The sequence below is a fragment of the Arctopsyche grandis genome, chromosome 8, assembly GCF_051622035.1.
Source record: "Arctopsyche grandis isolate Sample6627 chromosome 8, ASM5162203v2, whole genome shotgun sequence".
Classification (NCBI taxonomy): domain Eukaryota; kingdom Metazoa; phylum Arthropoda; class Insecta; order Trichoptera; family Hydropsychidae; genus Arctopsyche; species Arctopsyche grandis.
Window position 1 is genome coordinate 24,131,098 of NC_135362.1, and position 26,905 is coordinate 24,158,002.

General features: G+C 36.0%; 3 protein-coding genes across 5 annotated transcripts; all 3 read right to left on the reverse strand.

Moving 5' to 3' along the window:
- Positions 1-4,095: 4,095 nt before the first annotated feature.
- On the reverse strand, positions 4,096-4,803 carry mRpS28 (mitochondrial ribosomal protein S28). The gene is made up of 2 exons (XM_077436219.1): positions 4,501-4,803; positions 4,096-4,426 (listed from the first exon to the last, which is right to left on the reverse strand). The coding sequence occupies exons 1-2, from the start codon at positions 4,741-4,743 to the stop codon at positions 4,160-4,162; spliced, it is 510 nt and encodes a 169-aa protein (XP_077292345.1). The 5' UTR covers positions 4,744-4,803; the 3' UTR covers positions 4,096-4,159.
- Positions 4,804-5,205: 402 nt separating this feature from the next.
- Positions 5,206-16,097, reverse strand: GLS (glutaminase). 3 transcript variants are annotated; one of them, XM_077435990.1, is made up of 9 exons: positions 15,562-15,823; positions 15,392-15,486; positions 9,769-9,807; positions 8,269-8,365; positions 7,688-8,201; positions 7,332-7,612; positions 6,929-7,237; positions 6,704-6,858; positions 5,206-6,623 (listed from the first exon to the last, which is right to left on the reverse strand). In XM_077435990.1, the coding sequence occupies exons 1-9, from the start codon at positions 15,697-15,699 to the stop codon at positions 6,200-6,202; spliced, it is 2,052 nt and encodes a 683-aa protein (XP_077292116.1). In that variant the 5' UTR covers positions 15,700-15,823; the 3' UTR covers positions 5,206-6,199. The 3 variants fall into 3 exon arrangements, with proteins under 3 accessions (XP_077292116.1, XP_077292117.1, XP_077292118.1); XM_077435991.1 differs by lacking the exon at positions 9,769-9,807 and having other exon boundaries at positions 15,562-16,097; XM_077435992.1 differs by lacking the exons at positions 9,769-9,807; positions 15,392-15,486; positions 15,562-15,823 and adding an exon at positions 9,870-10,042.
- Positions 16,098-17,582: 1,485 nt separating this feature from the next.
- Positions 17,583-26,863, reverse strand: Nup188 (nuclear pore complex protein Nup188). Its single transcript, XM_077435994.1, has 15 exons — positions 26,730-26,863; positions 26,382-26,601; positions 25,705-26,309; positions 25,510-25,630; positions 25,310-25,423; positions 24,943-25,242; positions 24,354-24,868; positions 24,084-24,264; positions 23,731-24,004; positions 23,226-23,518; positions 22,841-23,122; positions 21,359-22,765; positions 20,983-21,131; positions 19,467-19,683; positions 17,583-19,397 (listed from the first exon to the last, which is right to left on the reverse strand). Exons 1-15 carry the CDS (start codon positions 26,750-26,752, stop codon positions 18,531-18,533), a joined length of 5,568 nt encoding a protein of 1,855 aa, XP_077292120.1. The 5' UTR covers positions 26,753-26,863; the 3' UTR covers positions 17,583-18,530.
- Between the last annotated feature and the right edge of the window lie 42 nt (positions 26,864-26,905).

Here is a 26,905-nt window from a genome sequence, read left to right on the forward strand (position 1 = left end):
TTTTAAAAAGGATATTACATGTATTGAAAGGGTTCAAAGGAGAATTTCAAAGATTCCTTCTGAACTCAAATCACTTTCTTATAATGAAAGATTGAAAATAATGAATCTCACTACATTGGAGACGAGAAGATCTAGAGGTGACTTAATCGAAGTCTATAAAATTCTTAATAATCACTATAATTGTCATATGTCTAATGTTATTTCATTCAACATAAACACTCACCTCAGAGGTCACACGCTTAGACTCCAAAAAGATAAATCTAATAAATTGATCAGAGATACATTCTTTTCTAACAGAGTGGTTTCAGTTTGGAATAGTCTTCCCAACGATTTAGTAACCTCTATTAATATTAATATTTTTAAGAATAAACTTGATACTTTTTTTAAAACCAAAGGATTTTTGTGATTCTTCTTTCCCATAATCATATTTCTGTATTTTTATCTTTTTTTGTTTATTTATTTTATATTTTTTTTTTCTTCTCTTATTTTATTTTATTTTAATATTGTTTTTTTTTAATGTATTTTAATTTTTCTCATTGTTTTATTGCATATATGTATAATTTGTAAAATTATGTTTATTCAAACCCCTTGGGCCTATCGGCTTTGCCGCCTCCCCCAAGTATATTAAATAAATAAAATAAATAAAAAAAGAATGTCACTTGACAACAAAAGAACACCTAAAGCCACTTCTATTAGTATTACATTTCTTTGGCGCTAGTCCATTTATGTAATTTTTGTATGGAATTGTGTATGTATGTTTTACGTGTCGAGAACAATTGAATGTTCTCTTTCGCTTATTGGATGAATGGAGAATTTTTCAATAGGAGCTCAAAGAAAAACGCACTCGAAATAGATGGTTGACGCACCAGGCTCGGCACGGACAACTGTACTTACTATTATCCTACCATATGTCATCAGGATAGGATCAGTGGCGGCTCGTGATAATTTTTAGTGGCGGGGCTGCACTGAAAAGATGTCTAAAAAATGTCACCATAATTGTTCTATCATGTCATAACAGGACAAAATAAGCACAATTTTTAGCGTACGACCACTTACATGTGGATTTAAGTACTATTGAAAAAAAAAACTAGCAAAATTCACCACCCATTAAAGGGGTGCGTCCAAACGCGATGAAGATTTCGAAAAATACGCTGCCACTCCAGTAAGATTGCTAAAAAAAATTCGCGCTTGCTGGTTTCGCGACCCGGCTTTCTCAACAACTAAATTAAGTTGATGAGCATAACAGTGAACGAAGTGTGCATTTTTATAAGTTTGTTTCAAAATTTTCTGTACACCTCCCCTCTCTCCGCTCATTACAGCGGCACCGTCGTAAGTTTGAGCAATAAGTTTTTCATTGTCATCGTTTAAAACTAGTGTAGGCGGGGTAGGTAAGTGTGTTGACAGCGCTGTTGAATGATCAGAAGGTTGCGTAGATCACGTCGGGGTCACCAATGTAGGCGGGGTACATGTGTGTTGACAGCGCTGTTGGATGATCAGAAGGTTGCGTAGATCACGTCGGGGTAGTACCAATGTAGGCGGGGTAGATGTGTGTTGTCAGCGCTGTGGGCTGATCAGAAGGTTGCGTAGTGTAGTGGTGGCTGTTCAGGAGCTGTATGTCGACGCTTGCTGCTCTGGGTCGACTGGCGTTGTTTGGGTTGTACCTCCTTTTATAGTGTTTCTGGAATCGCCTGACCGATGGTGGTGGTTTGTTGATGCGTAAGAAAGGAATGCACTTTTGTCGAGGCGTAGAATTTTCTGGAACGATTGATGGAAGTGGTTGTTGATGCGTAAGCGCATGTGGTTGTTGATGCGTGAACGAGGAATGCACTTTTGTCGAGGCGTAGAATTTTCTGGAATGATTGGCGCCGTTCCGCTCGATGTGGTTTAATGGTGGCGGCGTGTTTCGACCGTTTTGGTTCCACTCGACTGGTAGGGGCGTTCCGCTTGAGTTTAATATAATGACTGCAGGTGTACGACGTCTGGTTTTCGGGAATGTAGTTTGTTGTTGCGGAATATTCTCGAATGTTTCGATGACGATGACGACGACGAGATTCCTACACTAGTTTTAATTGTTCAGTAATGCATGCGCTCTTATTTTCCGGATTAAAAAAAACCCCAAAAACTTTACCCCCTAATTCGTAACGAAAAACATTAACCTGTTGACAATGTACATATATACATCGGTTGTTTCATCTGCCATAACAGCTAGATAAGTTGCTTTTTTTATTTCAGCACTTATTTGTTCCCTACACACGTTCAAAATAAAATCTAAAAGTTCATTTTGAATAGTTTTTGATGTCCCTTTAAAAACCGAAGAAGTTTGAAAATGTTTTTTTAAAGAATCGTCGAAATTTTGTGAATATTCTAGAAGCCCCCGAAAAACTCCTGGATTTTTTGAATTATCTGTTTCATCGTGTCCCCTCATTGGCATTTCAAATTTACCGCAAAATTTAATCAATAATTTTAAATAAAACATCCCGATTTTTTTTGACGTTTTCGTTATGCTTATCTATTTCCCGCCGACAAGCTTCGCTTAAATGGGTTTTTATGTTAGCCGATCCCAAAATCGTGAGATTACACACATTTTTTAAGTGTTCGACACTTCCCTAGTGTTATTTAATTTTATCGTTTAAATGTTTTAAGTCAATAACTCCTGTTTTATAAATGTCTGGATTAAATTTTCGCGAGTAACTAAAAGATCTACTAGTTGCAGGCTGTGAAATAATTAAATTGGGCGTGAGGCAGCCTAATGCTTTTATAGCGACTTTTTCGGTAAGTTCTAGTCGCGAAAAGTGCAAATTTTGTAAATATTTTACTGAATTCTTTTTTTCTTCCATTTTTAAAAGAAAAAAAAACTTAATATATTTAAATAAAAATTACGAGAAAAAGTTAAACAGATTTGAAAAAAGTTTGCTGTTATCAAAATGAAAACGACTCACCGAAGATTTGATGAGGGCTCGTACACAACCAATTAAGAGTAACGAAAACGAATAAAGCTGTGATCGTGCGATTCAACTAATCAAATGTAAGATCAAGCGCGCGAAATCTTAAACAAACTGACAGATGAATGTCGTTTAACAGGCGAAGGCTGCCGACTATCCAGCCCAAAACGCCAGAGTGAGTGAAAGAGAAAGAGCTATCTGCAGTTGCAAATAGCTCTTTCTCTTTCTCGTTCCGCAACCCGGGCTGCGTGGCGCTCAGGGCGGCGCTGTAAAACTTTACAGCCAGTACAACAACATTTTAATTCATCTATCACCATACAAGTTAGTGGGGTCTTCGAGACGGTCAACATTACTTACAATATCACCCTTTTGGATATGGGTGATATTGTACGTAATATTTACTCTGTCGAAGGCCCCAATAGTTCGTCCATCCAACTAATAAAAAAAATATCATTAATAAATAAAAAATTAAATGTATTATTAATATATTTAAGAATTTTATAGGAGGGGCTGCAGCCCGGCAGCCCGTTAGGACGAGCCGCCACTGGATAGGATACTTATAATTTCTTAAAAACACCCACTCAGTTTTAGTGATTTTTGTTTATTTTTCTGCTAGTATTATATTAATATAAATTTGTTAATTTTTGACTGGGCAGTTCACCGCATCAGCGCTCCTTAGGACGAGCCGTTCCTGGTTGGGATTATCAAATGTGTACATTTTATTCCGGCGACTGTTTTTGGTTGGCTAAGATAATTGGGCGAGAGATATATGTACCTAATAAAAAATACTTGGGAGAAGACATACATATTATGAGTCTATATTTTTCTAATTTATTTCTGAGTCAGTCGAAAAGTATCATAATCGAATGAAAAATTTAGTGCTTGCTAGTATATGCATACACGCGATGTATATTTTTCTATTTATTATTAAATAGCAAATTGATAATGAAGCTTTAACAATTAACAAAAACTAAAGCCAATGCACCCGAAAAATGCGGTGAATCCCCTGAATTGAGAACAATGGTGGAAAATTTGGACTAGATTATATTAATGTGATGCGATATATCTTTATCGATATGAAAAATGTCAACACGGTTGATATACAGTTGGTCGTGATTATGATGTTTAAGAAATATAATTAAAAGGCAAAGATCGAATTAAAAACATTTTATTACTAATTATACATTTATCATAAAGGTATTAAACTACATATAAATTCATTTCCTGGCAGGTGTGTATATTATATTTAACAGTCTGCAGTCGGCTTCCAATATGGTTAAATCCGTCTCCGAACCTAAAAACCTAGACGACAGTTCCAGATCGTTAACCATCAGTCGAACTTTAGTACCGATAACATAATCGTTCGCATTTTTAATCGGTCGATTGCACACACACTGAAACTTCCATCCGAAATCAATATAGAGATCGTTTTCGACAATATTCACTATTTCACCGGCCACGATTTTGCCTCGGGGATCGCCAAGCTGAAACATAGATTGCAGGTTATGGCAAATGCGAACTCGTTATTTATAGTATGAGGAGTTTGGAGGTGACGAACGTCTACGAATTTGGAGTGGCGAAGGAGAGCTGCGAAGGTGCGATTGTCTGGTGGGGCTGGAGCCGTCGCGGCTTCTATGTCGGCCGATTGTCTCGCGAAGGCTTTTGCGAAGCCGCTCACTCTGTGGACAGATTCTGATTCCGGGGGCGAAGTCTCTGTCGTGGTGGAGAGACGAGCCCCGAACGCCCCCCGGCCGGCTACCGCGAGCCCCCCTCTCAGCCTCAACGCTGTCAAACCTAGCATCGTAGGTTATGTCAATTTACTCCGTGCTGGACCCACGGATATGACAGCTGACGTAACAACGCATTCTACGGCCAGACTTCATTTTATTTTAATTCGGTAAACGGACTACTAGTCAAATGTGAGCCTGTCACAGGACAACTGGTCACTCTAGATCGGTCACTCGTGATCATCCGTCACGCTAAAACTGGTCACGAGAAAACTAGTCACACGCTAAAACTGGTCACACGCTAAAACTGGTCACGAGAAAATTGGTCACACGCTTAAACTGGTCACGAGAAATGTCGCTTGTCGATCGTTTGCATCAAACCCACATTTTATATATTACTTGATATTAAACTAAAACTTCTACATAATTATGTAGATATGAAATTTCAGTTCAGAAAGGTTTTGGAGAAAATCTTAAAAAACTTTAGATCAAAAGCACCACTACCGAAGTAAAACTATTAGAAAAAAATAAATAATACACGTGTATGAAATTTATTATACCTTACCAAGATTTATTGACATCGATAAACAAATAAGTATGTATGCAATTAACACACTATCATAATAATAAATGTTGTAATATAACATTTATAAGATTTGGCAAATATATGCCTCGTTGATTCTGTGCATATTTACATACATACATAATGTAATACATATGTGTGTATGTATGTATGTACATATGTACATATTTATGATGAAACATTTTCATCTTGATTTTAAGGATGTATACAAACTACATTGCGAATTTAAATTAAATATGATTTATTTTATTGTCATTTATTTGAGACATTTAAACATTTATTATAATTTTAACAGTTTATCTTTTTTTAACAACACATTTATTTTTTGTATTTCATAATACTGATTATTTTATAATTCAAAATATTTTTGATTGTTGAAATTGACAATCATAAATACATTTCAATAGAATATTTTCATTCACAAAATAAATGGACTATTTTAAATATTTTTTGGAACACGCACGGGGAAAATATCTTTTTGGTTGCTAATTCTAAATGCAAAAATTCTACAACTAAAAGTATTTTTATAAATCAGTGAAATATAATATAAAATCAATGAGACATAATTTTTTTTTTCAATAAAAATTTCCTATAAAATATCAATCAATAACTAGATTTAATTGACTTTTAATAATATGACTTTAAAAGTTTTAATTTGTTGAGATTCAGTATGTTATTTGAAATCAATATGGAAAAGCAAAATATGCTACCTAAAATGCACGTTTACATTTTTTAACGAGTCTTAAATAAAAATAAAATTACATTAAAAACTATTATCACAATTTTTGAAATTTACAATTCTGGACCGAAATCTATTGTAAATTCAACGAATACTACATTCAACAAAATATTGCATTATAGTTCCATGTTTATTTATTAAATATGAAGCTCGATCGGGACAATGAATACTCTATAACAGGAACAATATTAATATTTCAACATGAAGTTCACTTCTTTTCGTTGATTTTCAATATTTCAGCATCGTTTTTCTCCAAGCCAGGTTTCACCTCTTTTTCAAATGGGGGATTTTCGATGTGTGTATTTCTCACAAAATGTTTCTGCTTCACATCATCCGATTCCAGAGCGTTCTTCTTTATTATTTCAGCTCCAGATTCCTTATTTTCGGGACCCTCAATAGTCGATGGATGCAAAGTGGCCCAATTTTTCAAATAGTTCACTACGGTAGTGTGACCAAATATCTCTGCTTCGTTCAATGGGATGCTTCCCCAACGGTCGTGAGGATCGTGAGGAACGCTACAATGTTCCAAAAGAAATTCAACACAAGATAAGTGACCTTCAGCTGCAGCTAGATGAAGTGCCGTACGTCCATCATAATCTGATAAAGTCATATCCATTCCGGACAAACGATGTCTAAAAATAAACAGTAATAACATATGTACATCTACTTAAGTGATTTAAAACAACAAACATACATAAATGCAGAATTTTACCTTCGTAAAGCACTCAAATCACCACTGGCAGCGGAAAATAAAAGGTTAACAATGCTCAACCCTGTCGTTTCGAACTTAAATCTTCTCGGGTTCTTTTTGTTAGTTGCATATCTCAAATTGTCATAACGATGAAAGTTAAAACGTTCCACCAGTTCCTGAAAAATTGATTATACAAATCATGAACACGTCAAGTATGACTGGAAGCAATTGGTCCTATATAAATACCCCGCAAAATTGTAGTCCCCTGCAACTGTTTCCAAGTGGATCTAAAGTCGGCGACCAAACGCAGATTCCCATAACGTTTGGTACAACTATGAGCATAGCACCAGACACCCCTGACTTAGCCGGAAGACCTACTTTGAAAGCAAACTGTCCGGAATAGTCATACATTCCGCAGCTGTGCATCAGAGACAGGACGTTGCGGACTGATTCAGCTTTTAAAACTTTTTCATCTGTTATAGGGCATATTCCACCGTTGGCGAGGGTGGCTGCTATCACCGATGAAACATCACAATTTGCCTCCATTGCACAACACTTGAAATTAAAATGGTAAATGTATTAGGGATAATATGATATTAGTGTGCATTTTTTATGATCTTAAGTCCTAGATAGTCAAAAATCAACTCACTTGAAAGTAAAAATCCATACACTCGCGAAGATTCGTCTTATCTGGGTAACATTTGTGTTCCCGCATGTAAAATCCCAGAGCATAGTTACGATCTGCCGCCTCTCTCTCCGACAAGAATGTAGCATTGTTAAAACTCAACGGCTCGTTGCCGGCCATTCGCTTAAAAAAGTCCATTACATAGTCAAACTTTTCAGCGAGCGTCATCTCTGGCTTAACAAGAGTCTTCAGAATTGCGCACACTAGAATAGCCCCAGCGTTGATCATTGGGTTATGCGGTTTCACTACAATCAAATTCACTCATAAATACCGTATAAATATATACATAAATGTATTCTAAATATGTATAGACGACTTACTGTTAAAATCTAAAACTAATTCATTGAAATTTCTTCCACTTGGTTCGGTGCCGATGAAGGAATGCACAACGTCCGGGCCGAGGGTCTCCAAAGCCATGGCATATGTTAATGGTTTACTGCACGACTGAAGTGTGAAAGGTATCGCTGTATCACCAATGGAGAATCTCTGTCCGTCGATTGTGCAAACGCTTATACCCCAATAGTCAGGATTCATGCGTGCAAGTTGTGGAATGTAACTGGCTACTTTGCCGTCGCTGTTGCTTTTCGCCAGCCAGTACATCTCTTCGATGTCTTTGATGAAGTCTTGAAAGTCGGGGACGACGAATTGGCTCTTGAAAGCTCGCGTGATCAAGACTATGTTGGGAGATATGACTTGTTTGAAGGTTTCACGGTCGAGTTTTTGGGTTTCCGGCGAGCCACCTTCGAATCCAGACTGTCTGTGAACTTTGTGCAAGTTTGTCATCACTTCTTTGAGTCGAGGGTCTGTCTTTCTTATTCCAGTCGTTCTCAAGGCCTAAAACGATCAATGTTATGTATAAAAAACTGAATGAAAGCTTTATGATTTGTATGGTTTTACTAACGGCCAGAAATTTTCCAATCGGCAGAAGACCCGTCTCCTCATTTTTAAACATGTCAAATAGAACATCTTCAGCGTTTTTATGGTCTTGTTCCCTTGATCTGAAATTATCAATTGGTTGATTGATAAATGTATTCTATATAGCAAGTCATTTTGTAAAATATTTTGGCAATATATTGTGAACGAAAAATGTAAATATTTCAGATAGGGATTTATTAATTAAAATAGCGTCATGCAAATTAGATAATAAAGAATACTTCCGTCAAAAACAGTCAATATTTTATTTTTTAAATACAAAATTTAATTTATTCATGTGAGATAACGATTTTAAAGTTGAACCTATACTCGGCCAATTGTCCTCTTTAACTTTGTGACTGACCTCTTTGTTTCTAGCAACGCTTTTTAATTTATTGACCTTGACAAAGATTGGTTAAAAGACGATTCGACTACTGATGATTAAACAGTATATATGTAAGTATTGCGACATATGAAATTTAATTCACAATACTGACGCAGTTCAATGCATTGAACTATAAATCATATTTAGATATAAAATTAATGTTAGATTCATTATCTTAAGTGGTTGATGAATCAAATTAAACATTCTAATGAAACTTGTTATGATTTTCGTCACAATGAATGCTAAATTTAAAGTCAAACATTGACTTGTGATCTTATCATTCAATGAGTATAATGTGATTTTTTGACCCCGGCCCATGATGAACTCAAACATTAACTTTTTGATATATTCGCGGTTATAGTATTCAAAGATACCACATTTAATTCAACCAAATAAATTAATCAATATAAAAAATAATATATAATTACATACATGCAAATTGTTATTGGAGTTCAATAGAAAGCAATATACACCAGTGGCGTGCCGTATGATTCTACCTGTTTTTGTCGCACAGCCTTACTTACGTGTGCGCAAGGGGACTATGTGACATCATGCCGAGTCACCTTGTATCCTGCTCGCACACACGTAAGTAAAGCTGAGCAACAAAAAATAGGGAGATTTTCCCTGCACGCTACTGCCATACACATGATTATTTCTAATTAAAATTTTACATTTCCAAATTGGAACATAATCTATGCATGTAAAATCTTATTTTAAATCAGTGCTTAATTTCTTATGTTCAAACTTGCCTATGTAAATGATTTACAATGTCAAGGATTTTCGCATACTATGTATTCATGTGGCCAACTACTATATATAGACCGGCCAATTACTGCCGCCTTCTATTATAGATTAGTTTCATTACTGTAATTCACATTTACATATATAGTATTGTATTGTGAAAGATGAATTAGCAATGCGAAAATCCTTAGCATTAACTACACACTAAAAAGAGATACTGCATTGTATGTTATATCAAAATTAATTACCATTCGGTTCACACAAACACGACAGTTAATGCAAGCGTGAACACAAAGCAATATCAAAATGTATCAAAAATTGAAATTCCATCTAAAACACTGGATATACTAACTGGCCACTTACTTGTCCTCGAGACGGATATCGTGGACGAAAGACAAGTTCCTTGCGCAAAGACAGACAAAACAGAAAGAAGATTAGAGTCGGGCAACAATACCAAAACGTACCCTAAGTATTTCGCGAGCAGTTTGTAAAATCTATCTTGTTTGTTGAGCGATCGAGCCACGTGGTTGTTTTTATTAGTGTCGAACTGATGTTCCTTGCCGATTTCACCCATTTTGGAGGATTGGAAGGGAAAGCTCCTACCAGAACCGAATCGTTTAAAGGCAAGACGATCTTTGTCGCCAAAAGTGATGCTGGATGTTAGTTTTGTAAAATTTTCCAACGTTCGAATTAAAAGAGCAAATAAATGGTGATAATAGCTTTTGCAAATCCTTGGTACTACCAGTCAAAATAAACGTAAACAACTTAATGCTCAATTAGTGCATGTTGTAGTTTACATTTCATTCCGTGTATTGGTCTGTTTATTGATTGGCGATAATATGTTGACTTTCTATTAAGGTAAATTGAATGTGACATCGTTTAATGTCTATTTTAATTTACAGACGTATGCACGTACATACTACATACATATGTACATTGGTGGAAGATAAACGTTTCTGCAATATAATAACAGTGGATCTTGGTTGTTACTGAATAATTCCATATATTGATTTTATCAATCTACAATAGTGTGTCTTGAAAAGCGATGCGGTGCAAACAATCGACAAGCGCCAGACAAACTGAACTACAGATTAACGACACGTGTACCTTATGCGTGCGCACTGCTCGCACTTACACTAAGCGAAATCTACCCGAAGTCCCGACATACCTACCCTGTATACGTTCTGTGCTTCTGATTCTTTAGTTCCGAATTTTGCCTTATTAAACTCGCCAGAAAGATCCAACTCAATTTTAATAATTGCATCTGTGCACATCGAAAGGTTACTCGTCATCTGATGTGCAATCTATCATTTGTGAAGTCGAGAATTGCGTTTAAAGCAGCCATCCAGTTAATCTGTGGTTCAGTCTGTCTGGCGCTTGTCGATCGTTTGCACCGAACCCCTTGAAAAGACCCAGTTTTTTTTTCATGAACCCATTGACAAATAATAATATTAATGAACAACAGCTGGTGCTTTTCTTGGCAAAAGTGTTTCACAATTGTTTTTATTTTTAGGATTGAACTTTTCAGTTGGGTTTTTTTAGATTTTTTATTAGTTTCACCGACCGTGCTCATGGCGCAATATTTGTGAGCTGATTTTGAACCTCTTCTGTTCTTCCGATCGCTTTGATATTTTACCGACATAAAGGGGGTTAGCTCTCATTATATTAAGCAAATATTAGCCAGCAGCATGGCTCGGAGGTTGCGTTGATAGTAAACACCGAGAGGTCGCCGGGTTCGATTCCGTGAGTATAATCTTTAATGCTACTGGTCACACTTGGATATTTGTGACTCCAAGTTGATCGTTTCCTATCAGAGTTTGCCAATTTATCTGATTGAAATCATTGTTGAAGCGGTTCCTCCATCAAATTGGCAAACACCATCCTATCCATTATGTCACCCCTATTTGAATATGATTTCAAAAATTGATTGTCTATAACATATATGTCTCGCTAATTATCTTATATATATAATATTTGTATAATTTTAATAAGTCTGGTCACAGTGACGCGTTACGAGTACTCTATAATGTCACTGTGGCTATATGTACATAAATAAAAATAATAATAAAATAAAACACACGTCGCACGATTATCGCGTTCCTGTATGAGCATGCATGGCCGACCTTGCCTGAAACATCTTCGTTCACACAAGGGCAAAGACAAGATTCGACTCGCTCTACATAAACAACCTCGACACAACCGACAACCTACCAGGATATAAACTATCGCACTAGCCCCAGATCCCAGTGAGAAGTTCAGCCAGCCCACTCCTCTGAAGTCGAGCAACTATCTCCTTCACATACAATGTTACTTGTACAATAAATAATCTACCATCTTACCCACTATGTCACCTCTATTCGAATATGATTTCAAAAATTTATTATCGATAACATATACATATGTCTCGCTAATCATCTTATATATAGTATTTGTACTATGCTTATATGTCGGGTCACAGTGACGCGTTAGAGTATTATGTAATGTCACTGTGGCTAATATGTAAATAAATTAACGAAATCATTAAAAATTTCAGGAATCATCTGTCAGATCGACGGGATGACAGCTAGCTATCTAAAAACACCTTTCTACCGCTCCTGCGCAACTCACAGACGAAACAGTTGAACAATAATTATAAAAATGAATTTTTTTACTCATATAAACTTAATATTACAAGCTTTCACACCTTCTCATATACGTACTTTAATTCAGTAATAAATTATATAAATAATTATTTATATTTACATATATCGGACAATTTGTACGGTATATCCAGATAGCAAGCTCGATATACATATGTACATATATGTAACTGAATTAGTGCATGGGAAATTGATTGAACGGAATTTATTGTAGTTTATGTTCGTAAAAAAATGGTACTACTTTACTTGCCCTTGAGCAAATTTTATCTACCAAATTTTTGAGCCAATTTTCGAATACTAGAACTTCCTGACTAGATGAGATGTAATAAATTTTATTAGTAGTTAAACCAGTTTCCATTCGGCTTTGTATTCGAGTGGAATGTTTTATTTTAACATCCTCTTCTATTCATTTAAATTATGTAGAGATATGAGATATGATGAAATCGATAATGCACATTTCAGCATAACGTGCAAAGGTAAACGAAATTATCTAAAGCAAACAATTGTCTTCTGACAGGCTTGAATCACAATTCGTGCAAATTAATACTTAATGTGGATTTAGATTGTGAAATTTCACCAATGTAATTGACAGTCGCCTGTGATAGATGACAAGTTAAAGTGCATACGATAATCTACAACCTATGTATTATGTAGTAGGTACGTGACGCAAAAGTCCAGATTACATTACCCAGAAGTCTTACAATACGACGAACTATATGTATATGTATTTGAAGGTTCAAGGTTGGCTGCTCGCATAGTATAGTAACTTGAAAGAATGTTCAAGATGACATAACTACCGTTGTAACGTTGTAATAATAAATAATATGTCCTAATTATAAGTACATATTTACAATCCCAACAATATGACTGCCAAAAATGAACTAGACCTTACGTTCTAATTATAATATCACACACGGTTAGAGAACGATTATATCAGAGGCGTGCAAACACACTCGAACCGTTTCGAGGTCGTGATAGAAAATTTGAGACGGCAAAATTTTTCGTGGAAATGTGAGCATTTTCTGAAAATTGCGCGTACGACTTGTCCGGATAATTCGGGCAAAGCAGTCGACAAACTTGAAGGTCAAGATTTTTAACAAACTCTGATATGAATTCAACGAATAGAGGAATACGAAATTAATATGAATTCAACGAATACAGGAATACAGTGGAACCTCGATTTACAAGTATAATTCGTTCCCAAAACGTACTAGTAATCCAAAACACTCGTATATATGTATGTATATCAAATTGTGCAAATTGTCGACGTATGTAGATTTCTAAGAACATCTTGCGATGTCGGCCACTCGCATGTTGGTGCTTCTCGATAATTTTCTTCTCAACTTATATCGTGATCAATGATCACGATAGAAATTAAGAAGGAGAAGGATTATCAAGCCAAAATTTTGCTTGTATCTCGGAACACTCGTAAGGGCGAAATCACACAGGGAAGAACTCGTACGTCGTGTGCTTGGCTCCCCGCTGTGGGGGTTATTCTACATTTCTTCAAATATGGGATACACCGTTATCGATCACTGTCAAGCAAGGATAAATACAAGGATAAAATTTTACCGAAAACACACCAGGGGGTGATTTTGGAACGGTGTGTGCTGGGCGTGCCATGAATATGTGCAAGGCATGCCACATTTTTTTCGCATGTTTAAAAGTATCTAAAAAAAACATGTACCCCGTTCCTTTTTGTGTGATTTCGCCCTTATAGTGCGGCAAGCGTTATCGCAGATACACAGGTACACAGACAGAATAGCGATATTTTATTTATTTATTAATTTATTTATAGTTAGTTTTGGATCATTGTGGCATTACAGGAAGAACCTAATACGCCACAATGGCCTATTTATGATAACGTTACCCAAAAATCAAGGTTGTGTACGCTAAAAATGCGGACCCGGGCAACGCAAGTATAATATTTATAACTAAGCAGTTTTTTCATGGGTATAATTTTGTTTAATTTAAAAAAAGCCCTATGACATTGCTGAGAGCTAATTGATACTAATTGATATCAATCAAATTATTTTCCCTCTAATTGATACCAATGTACTATTTTAGTTCGAGTGGTCAATAACTATACCCTGGCCAACTGGGTCTACCTTACGGGACCGAAAGTGAAACGCAACGATCGAAAATCGAAAGATAAAAAAAAGGTCTCTCCCCTCCCCCCCCCCCCCCCCCGTCGTACATACTCACTTAATTTGCGCGAGCAAGATACAACAGTAACAAGAGGAACAGGCTTTTCCTCCCGTATTCTGCGCGCGCACATTTAACAAGGCTGTATGACAAAAAGAGAGATGATTTCACCGCATGCCACTCACATGTACATATTATATATACATAGTACCGTTTACCATGCACCCTTTTTTTTTGATATTTCGAATTAAGATCTTTCGATTTTCGATCTTTGCCTTCCGATATTTGCGTTTTCGGGCGTTTCACTTTCGGTCCCGTGAGGGAGACCGTGGCCAACAATATCCTCAATCTAATAATATGAATATTAATTATTTGAATGTTGATTTGTACGATCATACAAAATTTTCTAATACATCAATTTGTGACCAGTATTAAATGTATGTTCTTTTGTTTCTTCAATACTTAAAATGAATACAAAATGGAAGCCAAACTCCATTTGAATTTCATAACGTCAATCAATTTATTTTCAATAGCAAACAATACATATGTATATATAAAAAAAAAATATATTTTTTTAACTATTCAAATTTCAATCGTCATAATTGTTCGACCAATCAAATATAATACTTGATTTGTACGATCATACAAAATTTTCTAATACATCAATTTCTGACCAGTATTAAATGTATGTTCTTTTGTTTATTCAATAATTAAAATGAATACAAAATGGAAGCCAAACTCCATTTGAATTTCATAACGCCAATCAATTTATTTTCAATAGCAAACAATACATATATAGAGAAAAAAAAAATTTTCTTTTCTTATTTAAACTATTCAAATTTCAATCGTCATAATTGTTCGACCAATCAAATATAATACTGTGGCAAATTCTACAATATAGTTGCTTTTGCTTATACATAATTCATGGTAGAAAACGACTACATTCTTTCAGCAACGATTAAAACTTCGGCTTGAGAAGCGTAGGAGCGTAGGAACTAGACAAGACGAAAACTTTTCTTTATTTTCGTACGAGTGACGAGAGACGAGAAAAACAACCGTTCGAACGCTTCGCGCTAATGAAAAGCACATCAGTGACGAAAATATTATACCACGGGCGTGTAAACAAGCTTCCAGGTGTTATCAAGCGTCACTTCATGAATGAAACACGCATTATAATAACTCAAAAGACGAACATATCGTACCTGTTTTGATTTCCGAAGAAGTGTTCGAAGGCGTAGAAGCCAGACTTGCCTCCATGGTGGCTCATGGGACCCACGGAAACGGGCCGACACTGAAACTGCCAATGAAAACATTCCTCAAATCGTGTCAGGACATATCATGTTTCAGGACTTACATAGTATTTGCTACTTACCCTGGTGGTTGGTTTTCGATCCACATCGGTCTGTATGCGCGTTCTGGCCACATTGGGCGGTCTGATTAGGGTCGACGAGGGTCTGGAGATGGTGATCTGGTTGGCGAGGGTCAACAAGGACCTTCTGTTGGGATACATTTCGAGGTCCAGACAACTAGTTGACACCCAGCGGCGCGCGCACACGATCTATAACAGCCGCTGCCGAATTTACACTGGCAGTGGCGGCACGAGACACATTTTTATCTATGTTTACCCCGCCACTGAATCACCGTAGAAATTCCCTCGATTATAATAGTCATATACGTATGTATATCTATATTATGTACACGCTTAGGATAGTTTTTTGCGTGACTGACACGCGAGTTCATCCATTTATAATGTGTTAGGGGAGTATTATTTTCAGCTGGTGGTTTCGCACGTGTTCTATTCGAAGTGCTCGGCTCTTCCTGGATGACGTAATTGATTTCTATACAACTTTTTACAGGTGTTTTATTTTTAATAGTTTCTAAATAAAATGAAAAATACGTTTTTGTTGTGTCTTATATTATCATTCTGGTGAAAATATACTATTCTTTGGAGTTTAAGTCTGCATACAAATAAATTCACTTCGAAGGTTATGAATCCTATTCTAGTTTTCATTGGGTTGGTTGGATTGGAACTGCATATATAGAATTTTAGAACTTGCCATTTCATTACGAAATAAAAAACCATCTCGATGCGTATGTAAAACTTTGTGAAGTTCATTAAGATGGCTGTACACCCGAAACCTTAATTTTGTTGCCGTTCCTTTCTTCGATATATATATTGAGTGAATGCGACAATATATATATTGAGTGAATGCGACAATATATATATTGAGTGAATGCGACAGTTGCGCTTCGACCAGATAATACGTATTTTAAATCGACAAAATCGAGGTTTCGTATTCTCCAATTTTCTCCTCCGAAACTGGACTAATTAAAAAAAAAAATTCATCATCGGTATGAAAAAGATATTTTCTATTCAACTGTGCGCGTATTTTTTTTTAAATCGACCGTTAAATAAGCACGCTGGACTCTTTTCGTGGGTGTAAAAAAGAGGCGATTTTATAGATGTTTGGCGGCTCCTAGCTCCTATAAAAGATAACTAATCAAAAAAATAAAAGCATAGATGCATGCCAATGGTGGATATCCATAGCATATTAAAAAATAATTTCTCTAGTGCCATAATTGAGGAAGGGAGAAGTGTAATACGTTTGTATGGACAAGGCGCTGGTGTCAGCCCTCTTAAGCGGATTTTTCGCTTTTATGTATGTAAGTATGTAATATATAATAGAATTTTCAAGCAGTTTCACTACAGCGTAGTTGAAATTCTATGAAAGAATTTTACTCCTTTTATAAAAGGTTTATCAGTCATTAATATATGAGCCGTTATATTATCTCGAAATATTTCATGGTTTTCGTTTAACAATATTGTAACGTGGGAACATAAAAGAGAGTATCCACTGTCTGCATTCGTGGGTGAAAATATAGACCCCGGATTAGGCTAACGGGACTCAGTAAGTTCCCTAGAAAAGGATACGCTGAGTTTTCACAGACCAGGGCGAGTGCGTGCGTAAGCAATAAACTCGCCAGGATATATCTTTAGGTACCTAGACCACTGGTTCTTAACCTTTTTGGAGGTACTTACCCCCACCAGTTTCATATGCGCATTCACCGAACCCTTCTCAATTGGCACCCAAATCATATGAGTCGGGTGTGTGTCTTGACATCTGCCGAACCCCTGAGACTGACTCATCGAACCCATGCTAAGAACCACTGACCTAGACAATAGACACATTAATGGATCGGGGAAGCTATGCTGTGCAACTTGTCCTTTATAAGGAGGTACACAAGGTAGATCGGATTATTCTGGAGTGAGCGGTGGTTCCGTGGGGACCTCTGGAATCGTTAAATAAATGCTGTGAAGCGATTTTGGCCTTTCATTTGGATCTTGAACCCACCCCTATGCAACAATACTTAAAAAAAAGAGCCTTGTAAAATACTGGTGGCCTGTAATACGTTTATTTTGCTTTTACGAGATTCTGGGCATATCGAATTTAAATAAGTAAACTGAATCAAACAGAAAGTGTTTTTGGAACTGAAAATTGAACTTCCACCACTTTCAAATATAACGGCTTATACTCGAGTTTTTTGAATTTTGGAAATCAAATCAACGTTCACAAATCAAATTCTATTGATTTCGTGAGTCATCAACGTTTCTAATCTAACGCTTCTAAGAACTGTGTGAGCATATGATGACTTTCTCTTAACATCAAATAACCTTGTCCATGCAAAAAAGCGAAACTATCACACAAAATTTGGGTCAAACAAAATTTTTAATACAAAATAATCAATAAAATACTGCGAACTGCATTAAAATATAAACAATTTTTAGGAATAAGTTTGAATACCCCAGTACCGATATAATAAGAAACCAAAATCAACAAGTCTTTCAACAAATATATGTACATAAAAAATCTACACAATGATTATTCCAAAAAAGTTAAGCATGCTAAGTGTTGAGATATTTAACTGTTTTGAATTTGCTGAACAAATTTGAAATATCAATCAACGATCGATTTTTGAAAAACATTTACCATTCCGTAAAATAAACATATTTACACATTTCACATGAAAACTATTCCATGACACAAAATAGGCACAGGAGTATCAAAGGATGAGTCATTTTGGGAGTTGCTTAAATTAATATCTGACGTTCAACACAAATTGATAAACAATATCACTAGTGGTACTATGTATAGTAAACCACAATGGCATTTCAAATCATTCATAAACTTCCTGTTAGAACGCCAGGTACCGATTAAGAATCCATCAAATGTAATATGTACTACATATGTATATAAATAAAATAAGATTGTATTATAAAAAAAATAATACACACATGTTTAATTAGAAAATTCAACACTTTCGCTAAGATAAAACATTACATTAGTGATCAGTCTGACAAATATACAAGAAAACATTCGAAAGAAAGTGTAGATAGTCTTCTTCGATCATTTGAACTTCAGTTAGCGGACAATATTCCGGATCAGCAGGACTCAAGAGTACGACATCGTCTTGAACAGGTAGCGATTCGTCCCATGTGACGTGTTTTGTAGACCGACTCGTGCTTGGCGTCGAAGATATACTCGATTTAGATGTGAGCAAAGATGGCGGGCTTTGCTCCGGAGACTCTTTAGTGCCGGGCGACTCTCCAGTAGTTTTCGTCTTGTCTAGGTGCAGTTTCCTGACGACGGAGACTCTCATAGAGTCGTGGGAGCGTTTCGGAGGAGGCGGCGGCGGAGTGTGCAAGCCTTCGACGTTCTCGGGTCTCTCCTCTTCGTCTTCCGATTGGATCATCGACAAGGATTTGTTCTCATCTTCATTCGACAGTAACGGATAACTGCCATACTTTCTTCGGCACAGATAATTCTTTGGATGAGAGAGATCGATGACTTTCTTCTTCACAAAGTCGTGGAATACTGGAAGTTCAGCGCACAGTTCTCTGCGGATGAGCTGTTTGTCCCGATTGGACATCATCGGATCTTTCGCCGCCAATAACGCTTGTGAAGCGAGCAGCGTGAGCAAATTTTCTAATGTTATAAGTACTAGTTTTTTATCTAGAGCAGCGAGACAATTAGGATTTATCGAAGTGCTTGTCGTCGAAGACACACTGGTGACGCTGTCACTACGGAATGATCGACGACGGATGCCGTCTTCGCAACCTGATCCACCAGATGTGCGTCTCCTCAAGGAACTCCTCTTTCCGACGTATCTTTTTATATTGTTCAACGGAATATCTTCAGCGTGATAGTTCTGAAAGTGTTTTTACGTTAAATTACATGTCAAATAAATCATTCCAGCGGTTCAATAAAAGACACTTACGTAATTCAGCGAGCGTGTCAAAAGACATACAGCAGACATGACCGTGCCGAAGGTCAATTGAGGAAACGGATCCGAAGACAACTTTGGAGCACCAAATTGCAGCTCCATTAACGGTTGCCAGTTTGAAGTTTCAAAGCATGGATCGGTCAATATATTTAGCAGGTTCGGGCTGAAGGATCTCAAGCACATGGCGGACAAATTCATAATTTCCAACAATCTAAAAAAAAACATGCAATTTATAGATGCACCATTATAACTACAAAACGGTTTTTATGGACCATAAAATTTCAGATGTACGTGTATCTAATTATATAGAAAAACAATTATACATAGATTTGATCTAACATAGAATTGCTAGTTTAAAAAGCATGTAGTAAATTAGAATCATATTTCCAGCTATTTGCTTATCAAGCGACGTTTGAAATGACTTGATTACGAATCACTATCAGCTAATGGTTTAAGTCTGATTTATTCGTTAATTACACTGAGCAACAAAAAATCACGTTTTTGAGTTACCAGAGCGGAGACCAGCCAATCTTTACTAAGTTTGACCCGCTGAATTGGAATATGATATTGATTTTTGTTGGTGGGTGATCGTTTACGAGATATGAGCGTTTAAAAAAATCCGTGATTTTTACAGTTTTTTGGTTTTAGGGTCTTTAACTCGAAATTTAGGATTGTTACGATCAAAGTGAGTATTGGAATCAATAGTCAGATATTTTTCCTATTAGTTTTTATATTTCATTGCTTTAAAATACTTCTAATTAATTGTCTAGCGAATTTTAAAAGTCAAAAATATATTTTTTTTTACGGATTTTTTTTCCGTGCTATTTTTTATTTATTTGGCAAATTTTTTATTTCTCCACGTTTATAAGGATTGGTTTTCTATCCCAATATTTTTATTTTTTATCTTAACGTACTAACTCGAGCGGTTTTTGCGTAAGAAAGATTTTCATTCAGATCCCGTGAAAATAATGAAAATCAAAAATAAAAAATAAAAAATTTGCCAAATAAATGAAAAATAGCACGGAAAAAAAATCCGTAAAAAAAATATATATTTTTGACTTTTAAAATTCGCTAGACAATTAATTAGAAGTATTTTAAAGCAATGAAATATAAAAACTAATAGGAAAAATATCTGACTATTGATTCCAATACTCACTTTGATCGTAACAATCCTAAATTTTGAGTTAAAGACCGCAAAAGCTAAAAAACTGTAAAAATCACGGATTTTTTTAAACGCTCATATCTCGTAAACGATCACCCACCAACAAAAATCAATATCATATTCCAATTCAACGGGTCAAACTTAGTAAAGATTGGCTGGTCTCCGCTCTGGTATTTTTTTTTTGTTGCTCAGTGTTATTGAGTCTGGTATTAGTGAAATACTGTCATTATCGTGATAGTCTTAATGCACCATTAAATTTAGAATAATGGCTAACACCATACATTTATATGAGGAAAGCTGCATTTTTCAAGATATGCAATTGTTTTTTGTTAACACTATAATACATACTTATTTAAAACTGCGATGACTTTCGGTGACGGGGCACTATCTACCTCATCTATCGTAGGCAATGAAGATGGTGGTTCAATGGCTAGATGTATTCCTCTCGGTCTCAAAATCAATGTGACACAATAATGAAGACACATACTTATACTCCGCTATATATGTGGAACAAAAACATAAAGTAAAGCATAGTAACATTGTATTGTACGATAAATTCAAATAGTTTTATATAATTGAACCAACCCAATCGATAAAATTTTAATAGTCATCATTTCATGGATGATTTTTGAATAATAGAAAAGAAAATTTAACGACAGTAAAGGAAATTATTAGTAAATGGGAAGGTTAAGCCTAAATAAAAAAAGTCCATACAACGACGTACCATAAAATTCAGCAATGACTGATAATGTTCATGCTTCCATTTAAACTCGTACTTGGTCAGCTGTGAGATGAAATACAAAGCAGTGTATGTTAAATTCAAAGCCTCCATGTCCAACGACTGCCGCACCAGCAAAATCGACTCCGTCAAGTACTCTTCTTGAACACCGGCAAAGACGATAGCATCAGACGAGAAGTAGTTACCTTGCTTCTCCAAAATAGCCGTGACGAGCTCGATTCCACAACGGTAAGCTTGCCACCAATTTCCCACCTGCCAACATTCATTCGAGTTTTCCAAAGTCGGGTGAGCCAACTCTTTCGGCGGCAAAAACTTCAACCACAAATTCTGACCGATGTCACAGTACAGCAACTCTTGAGAAAGTTTGCTACGAGCGAAAGCCGTCAAGCAATTCAAAGCCGCCAAAGACTGCCTGAACAAAAAGTGCTTTTGGATTGAATTCGTAACACAATATACCAATTTACTTATGAGACTCCTCGATATGAAGTAGTTTTCCCATAAGAAGCCGTCTTTGAATATGTATAAGCTTTGCTCTAATAATTTCAAAACCATCACTGATGAGTTGGAATTGCCGTTGACAGGTTTGTCTGTATATCCATTGATATAGAGTTTGTCTAGTTGAGAGGTAGCGATATGACAGACAGCTCCGATTACTTCCAATGAAAGCTCTTTATCGCCTTTCAGGTCATATGCTAGAATATTAACGGAGAGTGTGCATATTGACAGTATTGAGTATTTTGCTCGGTGATGTAAGCTTTCGAAGGAAGATGATGTGTGATTTAGTAAGGCTGTGATTTGTTTAACGTGTTCTTGTCTGTCTCCGAAGCAGTCGTCTTTCCAATTCGAGAAGTACGTTACATACATTTCAGCAAGTACGATGACGATTCTGTTATCGCCGACAGTTGCCATCTCCCTATTAAGGGTCTCCAAGCAAAGAGAGACCATTGTTATTTTATTCTTGGTATTGATCGGAAATGGTAGGTATTTTATGATGATGCAAACAAAGTCCTTCCACGAGGTAAGTAGACTCAACCAACTAGGGGTTTCGTCTTGTATTTCGTCTTCGATTTGACGACCTTCGAAGGAGAATATGTACTCGATCCATTTCTTTAAATAGTCGTTGTTATGATTGAAGAAATTCTCCAACGCACCTTCTAAACTTTTGTCGACTTTACCTTCGAAGATGAACAATTCAATTCCGACCATGTTGAAGATTTGCGAGTACGCTTTCAAGTCTGGTAAGATCTTTTGGAACAAAGGACTGCATAAGTATTCCCAAAAGTCAGGGTTTCCTCTCAAGTCTTTGACAAGCATTTGCATATTGTTTTTCCATAAAGCATGAAACAAGCTCATTATTCTACTAAGCAATGGATTGTAAAGGCTGTTTGTATTCTGCAAAAGAAATTACAAAACTTTAATAATACAAACCAATTTTTTATGCATATGTATTGTAATGCAAAGTCTTACGTCTTTAACAGCTGATAGATACTCCGCCATATAAGTGAGGATTCCATCGGTCTGCTCATTTACGTCGTTCTTGAGGAACATTCTGCTCTCGTCCTGAGGGTGTGACACTTTGAAGAAGACTTCAGTGAGACCCGGTTGATATTCTACGCATGACGCTACGAACTCTAGTATGACAGTCTTCAACATTGGAGACTCAGTCTCGTCTCGCAGTCGTTCTAAGAACATGATGCGAATTTGGTGTGGTGACATGTCCAGGCATACTAAAAGCGACATACGAGATTCCTGAAATGATAAAATATTTAATATACATCGCAAGTAGTGAAGCAGGTTAGGTTACATGTTGGAAAACGAGTTGTCAAATAGAATAGAGTTGTGCAAAACTAACCAAAGCGAATCTTTTGAGTAGTTTGCAAGCCGTATTTGGGAGATTTTTGTTGAAAACGTGATTCATATAACCGGTGACTGTCGGGACAATCTTCAAAGTGCCTTTTTGTTTCGGTTGAGTGTAGATCAAATGCTCCAGCGGACTGAATGAGGACTTGTCGCGAACTAGATGCTTCAATCTCAAGACTTGCATCAACGCCGACATCGACATTTGAACCATTTTTATAGAATCGAATTCCAATCCGGTCGTCCAATTAGTCTCGTCTTCCATCAGCGACTGTATTTTGTCTTCACCTGGAATTATTTATTTATTTTATTCTAAACAGACCATTTTGGCATAACAGGAATTCCTAAAGCGCCACAATGGTCAAAAACATAACAAAAAAAAAAACAAAATAACAATTAAACACAAATCAATACACAACGAAAATCACCCATCAATTATAAACCCTTATTTAATAATTATAAACAATAAATCGACAACATTTGATAATATTTGTACATACCAAAAGCGACTAGCTTTAACAACGCCATAGCATTTTCTAAATTGAGCAGACTATGAAGGCAAGTCTTATTCAACAGTCTATCTACAGGACGTGTACTTTGCTCCGGAGACAGTTGCAAGATTTTAAACAGATAAGATATACACTTAAAGTATAACTTTCGCTTCTGTTGCGCCGATTTAAAATACCACTCAGACATGTGTGGGAACACTTCCCTCAATATGAATATCAATCCGGGTAATAAGGCTCCCGTAGCAATTTCTTCACTATGCTCACACTGTAAACGAGAGACTGGTGAGTAACAAGTATGAATTTTAGCTAATTTCATTGTATGTATTTATAATATGAGAACTCACTTCGCAGAAGGCAGATATTAGATTCAGATATGAAGTGAAGACTTCGTATTCGCCTGATGGCAGTTCTACGTTCACCAGATAGAGACCAATCAGCGATGAATGGAACGACTCGCCATTAGAATATTGAACTTCGGTCAAATTAGGATAGTCGACGTATGGAAGAAGACCAATGTTCATCAATCTATAATATAATATACATAACGTGTCAAAATTAGGTTAATTTTTTAAGCTTGAGTCAAAGTGTAATCATTTCAGTTATGTTGTCAATACCTGCCGAAAATTTTGCTGGAAAATTTGGGCACCAAAGCCACGGAAACGTCTAAACAAGCGGAAATCAATGAAGGATACGGGGTTTTAGAATTGCAAAATCTGACTAAGATATCGAAGACGGTCTCGCAAGGACCGACCAACGAATCAAATACAGCATCGTTCGATTCCAATTGCAAGAGTACTGAATGTAAAGCTTTGATCCCCCAAATGGCTCTTTCGATATCTTCTGCGATGTCTAAATTTCCACGAAGGCAATAGTTGACGAGATGATTCAACTCTTTGTGCAGTATTTTCCAATAGGAAACGTTCACTCTGAAATGAATGAGAGTGGCGTTTCTTCTGTCCATTATCGACGCTTGGGTTCTGCTTTTGATGACAAAGTCTTGATCATCATATGGACAGTAATCTTCAGTCAGTCTTACGCTATCTTCATTATTCATAACATTGGAAATGGTGACCGCTCTCGGCTTATATCTTTCAGTGTAAAGCGGTAGATTATTTAATTCACGCAAGAGCTGAAAGCCAAATACAATAAAATATGATATCCACGTATTACAAAAATGATTTCAATTGAAATAATGGATATTACGATTTGCAAACTGTGCGGTGAAGCTTTCGAAAGTCCGATGATGAAAATTGAGAGTGCTTTGAAGTCGAACGGAAAGAACTCGAGAGCCGTATTCCATAATGACACTAGTCCAGCAGATGCAGGCTCGTCGATCGACTGCCAAAAGTTTTTAGCTAAGGTTGAGTCGATTAATAGTTCGCCGCAAAGTTCGATTGCACAAGGATGCAACGATATGGAGCCATCATTGTCGAAACGGTTGCATATGTTACACAGCAGTTGATATACAGAGTTCCGGAATATAGAAGCGCACCTTGTGTTACCCTAAAATTGAAAATCTATTTTATTGAGCGGTATGATTTATTCTTTTTGATAAATTGTCTAAACTTACGGAAAACATTGAATGTTTGCACATATTGTGTAGGAATTCAAATACTCTAAGTTGTAGCGCTTTTGTTCCGAATTGTTGATATTTATTTATGAACGTTTCTTCGGCAATGGAATCCTAAAGCACATTGAAATTGATTTTAGTATGGCTAAATCAATGCATAAATATATTTAAGCTTTATAAGTGCAAAAACAAATATAAACCTCCAGCAAAAGTAGCATCCACGCTAGTAAAAGTGCACCGTGTTCTTCATTGTGTTGTAACCGAATGAGTTCATTCTCTACATCATCTTTTATACTTTGTATTATAGTAGGCACTGCCGATCTAAAACATATATTATTTCAACATTATTAAAGTGTGTTTGTTAATAATCTATTACGAAATTACTGTCCACACACCCTTTAGCATCGTTTACTATCTTAAAGAATATCGCAACTTCAGCGTAAATTATCTTCAAGACGGTTAACTTATTGGTGTCATCGAGATGTTTGTGGTAAATGGGTTGCCGTCCAAAGTTGTGCATTTTGAATGTGGAAAACAACTGTTTGAATTCTTGAACGTATAGCTTATTTTCATCAATCACTAGTAATATGAGCATCAACACTTCAACCTGCTCGCGCAAATTCCGTTCCATCCACAGCTTTTGCATTTCGAAAGTGACAACATCGCCATTTTTCGATTTGATAGGCGGATTCTCGGCGACCAAATACTCGAATTGTTTAATCAGGGATTTGCGTACATTTTCTAATTCTATGCTCTTTATGACTGAATTGAATTCGTTGTGGTACATATGATCAGAATTTTGTTTGAATTCTATTATCAATTTGAGCTGATTCAACATAAATAAACGCTCCGAGTTGTAAAATACCCAAACGTCTAATAAAAGTTTATTTGTTAGAACGTCCATAAATGAGAAGTTTTTCAACGCGCTTTCAACGGAACCGTGAAATTGATTCGATAAATAGTGACAAAATATATCCCACGTTTGAAAACTCTCCAAATCCTAAAATTTGCAATGTGTAAATTCATAATGGTTTATATAAAAAAAAATTTTAAAATAAGTTGAAAAGATTACCATAAACTGTTGTAGTTTTTCAATGAATGATATAACTTTAGGGTATTCATTTTTTTTCGCAGCTAATTTAGTGTATGATTCGGGTGAACTAGGTTGAAAAAAGCACAAGCCTTTTTCCAATTGATTTTTGACGGTGTTAAGCTTTTTAGTGACTGTGCTACGATATGAGGCATTGTTCGAGCTGGAATTTGAAGTTAACCGCCAAAGTTCCCTCCAATAACTATAACGAAATCAAGATATAATAGATTATAGGTTATGTTCAAAATATCAAAATGTCATTTGAATAGCCTTTTACAAGCGTACAAAAGATTTAAAAATAATAAGATATTAAAAATAAGATTGCAATACCAGACGGATTCGTGTTCTGCCATTGAAATAGATTGTAATCAAAGAAGGACATTAAAAACAAATTGGAAGCTGCAATGACGGTTGTGGCGGCAATAGGTTATAAACGTTTGACATTAGTGAATCAAACATACGTCATCTAACGACCATATACAGAAATAATATAAAAATTTATTTGG

What these genes read in the sequence shown, in the direction of transcription:
- mRpS28 (XM_077436219.1), bottom strand. Translation starts at nt 4,743, where the DNA reads ATGCTAGGTTTGACAGCGTTGAGGCTGAGAGGGGGGCTCGCGGTAGCC. An exon ending in GCCACTCCAAATTCGTAGAC is followed by an intron (nt 4,427 to 4,500) that starts GTTCGTCACCTC and finishes TCTATGTTTCAG; the next exon opens with CTTGGCGATCCCCGAGGCAA.
- GLS (XM_077435990.1), bottom strand. Translation starts at nt 15,699, where the DNA reads ATGTATCCCAACAGAAGGTCCTTGTTGACCCTCGCCAACCAGATCACC. An exon ending in ATCGAAAACCAACCACCAGG is followed by an intron (nt 15,487 to 15,561) that starts GTAAGTAGCAAA and finishes TTTCATTGGCAG; the next exon opens with TTTCAGTGTCGGCCCGTTTC. An exon ending in ATTAGTTTTAGATTTTAACA is followed by an intron (nt 7,613 to 7,687) that starts GTAAGTCGTCTA and finishes ATTTGATTGTAG; the next exon opens with TGAAACCGCATAACCCAATG.
- Nup188 (XM_077435994.1), bottom strand. Translation starts at nt 26,752, where the DNA reads ATGGCAGAACACGAATCCGTCTG. An exon ending in TCCAGCAAAATTTTCGGCAG is followed by an intron (nt 24,265 to 24,353) that starts GTATTGACAACA and finishes ATTATATTATAG; the next exon opens with ATTGATGAACATTGGTCTTC. An exon ending in TACTCAAAAGATTCGCTTTG is followed by an intron (nt 23,123 to 23,225) that starts GTTAGTTTTGCA and finishes TTATCATTTCAG; the next exon opens with GAATCTCGTATGTCGCTTTT.